Below are 6,000 nucleotides of genomic sequence, written 5' to 3'. Positions count from 1 at the left end.
CAAGAAGTGTATTTCAGTGGGCCACCACCATCTGCTCTGCCTTTATCATGAAATGCCCCAAATTTTAAGTCAAAAAGAACTTATGAAAATATTTGTTTCAGCATAGGAGACATTTGCACACCAAAGCGGTACAAAAAGCAGGTGAAATGCAATGTCTGTGTTTTTGCGTTATTTATCAAATTAGCGCATTTTTCGCACGCTTGGGTGCCTCGCGGTATAAGGTGCACCTTCAATGAATCGACTATTTTGAAACTGTTTTTATATACAGTATAGGGCGCACCACTTTAGAAGGCGCATAGAATAGAACCTACAATAGTAGCTGCGGTTACATTAGGCGTCCACTAGATGGAGGTAAAGGGAACACAATACAATGCAGCTTTATTTATATACAGTACTGTAGTGCCTTCACAACCGCTGTAACTGTAACCAAGGGCTTTACAGAACATTTAAAATACTACGTCCAAGAAATCAGAATATTCATCCACATATAAGACATATCGGATTATAAGGCGCAATGTCGGAAAATTGTATGCTTTTAGGTATGCTTACAGTGCAGAAAATACGGTATATCAAAATAAACCATCTTCCTATGTAACTGTTTGAATGATATCTAGCTGATGTTTTCCTGTTTTAGTACTTTTTTTTTACTTCAATTTGATGATGTATTTTATTTTAAGCTCCACTGCCCTCCCCAGTGCGTGATGCGTGTGGACATGAGCCGGAGCCACAGGAGGCAGTCGCTGCGTTCACGTGTTCACGCACACAAACTCAGTCACATGGAGAAACAGAGGGACACACGGGTGGAGAACCTCTCCTCATTAACTAATGGGTGGCAGCACACACACACATAATGCAACTGCTTCTCTTCTCCGTAGCATAGCCCAATCCACACGCTGGTCTCTCACCACTGTCATCTCTCCTCATTGATGAAGTGAAGCGTGCTGCCGGTGGCTCGTCTCTCCTCTCCTGGATTCCAAAGCATGGAGGCTGTGGCACTTTTCTCCTTCGCCGCATCTGAAGCGGACGAACTCAGCTTCCAGAAAGGGGACATCGTCAAGGTAAATGCTGATGTGTCCCAAAGTGCGTGGCGTTGAGCCATAATAATGCTTGTGTCATGTATGTACAGGTGACAGAAATGGAGGAGGATTCTTGTTGGTACACAGCAGAGATGGAAGGCAAAAGGGGCTACGTGCCGCAGAACTACATTTCTCTTCTGCCTCATCCGTAAGAATAAATTTACAAGTCACTTCTGTGATTCCCTGGAACCACGTTTGGTAGCCTTGTGTCAAAGTTATCCTCCCAAAACACTTTTCGGTGAAACTTTTGAAATCGCAACTTCTCAATCCAAAGAAACGCAACACAAAACAAACACAAATGACGGAAATGGGTCATGTCTTGACAAATTACTTTATATTTAATCTGTGTATTTTTATTTTAAAATTGTATTAGTAGTAGTAATAGTAGTAGTATTTATATTTTTCCTCAATGCTACCATTTTTATTGGCAGTAGTTTTCATGTGTAAATTGTGCTCAACTGTTCTTTATTCGTCTGTGCAGTAGTCGGAGTCGTGTTTGTATTTTCCTGGGTTATTTATCGATATTATTATTGCTACTTTTCGTCTATATTTGTTTGAGTATTTATTGGTAGTTGTATTTTTTATTTTTCATTATAGTAGCAATATTTTGCAATTTATCATTATTATTTTTAATAATAATAATGTTGTCATCATTATCGGTGGTAATAGCCGTGGTCTTGGTGTTACTCTTTTCCTCTTTTATTAGTGATGGTTCTTGGTTTTTTTCCCAATTATTAATTTTATTACGGCAATATTCATCTACTTCTGTTATCGTTGTTGTTTAATTATATTTCAGTATTAGTAGTACTGTAACTGTATTTCCCCCAATGTTATTTTTGTATCGAATTACTACCTTTAGTCGTATTGTTACTATTAATCTTCTTTCATTTCCATGATTATCATTTGTATTTTTTTTTGTATTTCAGTTTTCCCGATAAATTCTCATTCTATTTATCAGGAGTATTCATAGTAAATCACACATACCAAAAATGTGATTCTCTGGGTGTTCTTAATTTAGTTTCTAGATTCCAATAGGAGCAAAATATTCGAAACAGAACAGCTGGATATTGGGTTCTATTAATTGATATTGGACAAGTACTGTATAAGAGTGCATCTTCCTTCCTCTTGCCTGCCTTGCGGGGTGGCGTACTGGTATGTGCATGTGCAGGTGGTTTGCGGGCCCGGTGTCGAGACTGGAGGCGGAGCGGCGTCTGCACTGGCAGGATAGCGGCACGTTCCTGGTGAGAGAGAGTGAGTCAGCCCCCGGAGAGTTTTCCGTCTCTGTTAGGTGAGCAAAGACAACACTGTGGTTCCTCAGTGGACCTCAGTTATTACTATATTATCACTGGTCGTAGTTGGTCATGCCTCGCCGGGATTTCTCTGCTGCATCGACAGTTTTGCAGATTTACTGACAAACGTTTCTGTTATTTCCTGAAACACCCTGTGGCATGTGGGGACATTTTTTGGTGCCAAAGAAACAATTGCAAGTGAGTTGAGGAGCTTCTTTTAGACAAAAGTAGTCCTTTCCTTTAGGGGTGGGTGTGTCATCGATTAGTCATGGATTTGAGTGGGATTGTATCTTGAGCCAATTAGGTTTCCAATTCATCCTTCCACGATGCGGTCTTTTTTTTTAGTTTCCGAATTGGTTGGTCCGTGCATTCATTTTTGGAGTATTGGCAATTTCTATAAATCCGACATGATAATGGTGTTATTAAGAGGTTGATTAAGTAGAGTAACTCCCAATTCAAGAGCTGGGTAGGAATTTCCCTCAGTGTGTTATTACCATGTTATGACCATATTACAGCTGCTATATTTCAAATTGTGGATATAAACATGCAAGGGTTGCATGAAACATAGAGGCACTAGTGAATGTGTCTTTTGATGTTTGATTTCCATTCCACTGAGCACATTAGCTACTTGCAGCATCCACATGTCTGTGAGCGTGCATGCATATGTCAGGCTCAGCGCATATCTAAATTTGTTCGGCAAGAACCCATTTTAACTAAAAATATCACAAGCTCATGGCCAGCCAGTGCATGTGAAGCTGCAATTTGGGTCACCAAAAGTGACGACGGGCCCATTTAATCAGGAAATGTTCTCAATAATCAAGGCCGTTACATAAGAGCTTACATCAATTAAATGCAGGTATGTTATGCAATTAACACATGTGATAGAGACACACATGTAAAAGTACAAGATGTGCACGTATGAATGTTGCAAGGCTTAACATCTGCCTGCTCTGGGAAAGGTCACGTGCCTGCTTTATTTATATCCCGACACTGTGCTGCCACTGCACTGCGCAAAACTCAAAATGGTCAACAGAGGGCGATAATACTCAAGCAAAAATATAAGATTCACATTAGTTAATACTTTGTAGGTCATGTAGACCAGTGAATACTCATTAAAATGTATTATGCAAAATATCATGAATGACAGACCATTTTGCAGTCAAAATATATAATTTTTTCCAAGGTTAATCTTAAATATTTTACCGATTGATTAGATTTTTTTTTGTACATACACATTTTCAATTAAATTACAGAGTTAACGGCAACACATAGATAAAATTAAATGACAGTATTTTATTTTATTTTTATTAGCACGAACATTCTTTTTTAATGTACTGGATCCTAAAATGCAAACGATTCCTATTAATATATGAGTCTCTTTCTGGTATCTGATTGAAAGAACTCACTGAACCCTATATTTTAAATTTCGCAGCCATAGTAAATGCAGGAACGTAGTGCCCCACCTTGGTCCTATCTAATGCTGTCAGTTCCCAATTCTTAATCCAAAGTCCAGTGAGAGGAAGGACCGACTCGAAGAAAACATGCTTTCAGGCCTTACTTTGTCTCCCACACATTTTTCTCCGGCAGCTATGGCGACAGGGTGGAGCATTTCCGAGTGCTGGAGGGCGGCGGTCAGTACTGCATCTGGGACGAGTCCTTCAGCTCCCTCAACCGGCTGGTGGACTTCTACAAGACTCACAGCATCGCCGTGGAGAAGGTGGTCCGCCTTCGAGACCCCCCCTCGGATGTGTCCCTCCGCCAGGATTCCCGCACTGGCCGTAACCCTTATCCTAACCCATACAAAAGCACCTCTCTGGAGTGCCTCCCTTCGGCCCGCCTCCACGGCCCTCACCCCTTGAGAGAGTCGTCCTCTGTGCAGCTGCTGGAACAGGTTTTGGGGGTACGACTGTTTGATTAACACAGGGTGGGGGGGGGATATTTTTCAATTTAGTTAAGTGAGGGGAAAAAAATGTCACAAAACACGTTAAAAAAAAATATCTATTGTGAACATTTCCAATTCGAGTGCTATACTAAATTTTGCTGTCATGTATATATATATATATATATATATATATATTCCCCCCCAAATCATGGCATATAATATTTATAACCTTCGATACAGCCTGCAACAGTACAAAACAAAATGGAGTCGAAGGAATATGAAAAACGTGGGTGTTGAAAATCTGGAGGGATTGGGACACACATTCAATTCAAATACTACTGCTAATGATTGGAGGCGGGCGAGTACCGATACCAAGTATCGATATCGGGATGATACAGCCTTATTTCAAGGTATTTAGTGCTCATGAGGGTTGCCAATTGCAGCAACCAATACTTATGGAAAAAAAGAAATCCGACATGCACCAAGTCCTCCTCACCAGTAGTTGGCGCTACACAGCAGCGCTTAGACACATCAGCGGATCATCAAGTGCGTCGGGAAGAAAGACACAATTATCTGTCGTCAGGTTAATTGAAATTGTACGTATCAGAAGAACTTGGGCTATCGGTCCTCTGTATTGGTTACCAATGATACTCATACTGGTATCGGGTTGATATTATTATTCATTCTTATGAATTCAAATTTTTGAAATTCTAATTGATTTAAATGTAAAGATTTTTTTTTAAACGCACATGTATGTATTATAGTGCTAAATTCTAACTAATTGTCCTTTCAACTAAAGTCCTTTGATTGCCAAACTCAATTTATGAAAATATACCAACCAAGCTTCATGAACAGACCCGCCATCTGTGTTTTGTTTTTTGTTTGCAGAAGCCGCGCCTGGCTCATGCCCTGTGCGACTACGCCCCGCCACACACCGCCCACCTGCATTTCCTGCGCGGTGACCTTATCGACCTACTGGACTGCTCTGGCTCGCGGTGCTGGAGGGGCCGCTGTCGCGGGCGCGTCGGCGTCTTTCCGCCGCAGTACGTCCAGCCGCTGTATCATTGACAACATCATCTCGTGTCAGTCACGACAGAGCTGCATCACTGCCACTGAAACATGGCCTGGCAAGGAATCAAACAATACAGTGGAACCTCTAATGTCAAAATAATTTGGAAATCGACCCAAATTTCAACGTGGGCTGTGTGTACCCTTTTTTTTTTTGGTTTCGTTTTGTTTTTGTTTTTTTGGAGCAACATTAGAACGTCGTGTTTTATAATTTCGCTTATTTTTACACTTCCACTTTTTGCAATGTGAACAGATTGCGGTCAAACTTTGGAGGTTCCACTTTGTGGTGAAAATTTAAAGTTATACAATCACATCTTTTGCTTCTCTTCTCTACTGTCTTTGGCTTTAAGAGTCATTCAGAATTCATCATTTGAATTTTATATGCTTGATGTTGGGCAGTTCGTCTCACGAAGAGTTTCTTGTTTGTTTTCATGCAATTGAAGTTTGCAGTATTTGCACATGCTTTAAACTTTTGAAATGATCTAATATGATGACCAAGTCGCAGACGTACACTTTAATAATTTAAATAGAATATATTTCAGTAAATTGCAATTCGTGTTTTTCGTCCTGCCACCCTTTTATCGAGCTTCTACAAGAAATATGAATAAAGAATTGTATTTTACTTATGCTGTTTCGATAGCTCTCACTCCCCTGTAAACATCAGAGAATACAATATAAAATGATC

At 40.2% G+C, this 6,000-nt stretch overlaps 1 protein-coding gene across 1 annotated transcript; it reads left to right on the top strand.

Moving 5' to 3' along the window:
• Positions 1-587: 587 nt before the first annotated feature.
• LOC127613879 (GRB2-related adapter protein-like) lies at positions 588-5,937 on the top strand. Its single transcript, XM_052085163.1, has 5 exons — positions 588-1,058; positions 1,127-1,224; positions 2,245-2,364; positions 3,953-4,265; positions 5,136-5,937. The coding sequence occupies exons 1-5, from the start codon at positions 981-983 to the stop codon at positions 5,313-5,315; spliced, it is 789 nt and encodes a 262-aa protein (XP_051941123.1). The 5' UTR covers positions 588-980; the 3' UTR covers positions 5,316-5,937.
• The last annotated feature ends 63 nt before the right edge of the window (positions 5,938-6,000 follow it).

This window comes from Hippocampus zosterae, chromosome 13 (genome assembly GCF_025434085.1).
Source record: "Hippocampus zosterae strain Florida chromosome 13, ASM2543408v3, whole genome shotgun sequence".
NCBI classification, from domain to species: domain Eukaryota; kingdom Metazoa; phylum Chordata; class Actinopteri; order Syngnathiformes; family Syngnathidae; genus Hippocampus; species Hippocampus zosterae.
Note: the sequence above shows the minus strand (reverse complement) of the source record. Positions and strands in the feature narration are given on the sequence as shown.

Coding starts and splice junctions, on each gene's coding strand:
- LOC127613879 (XM_052085163.1), top strand. CDS start 981: ATGGAGGCTGTGGCACTTTTCTCCTTCGCCGCATCTGAAGCGGACGAA. Junction 1,059..1,126: donor AGAAAGGGGACATCGTCAAG/GTAAATGCTGAT, acceptor ATGTATGTACAG/GTGACAGAAATGGAGGAGGA. Junction 2,365..3,952: donor GAGTTTTCCGTCTCTGTTAG/GTGAGCAAAGAC, acceptor TTTCTCCGGCAG/CTATGGCGACAGGGTGGAGC.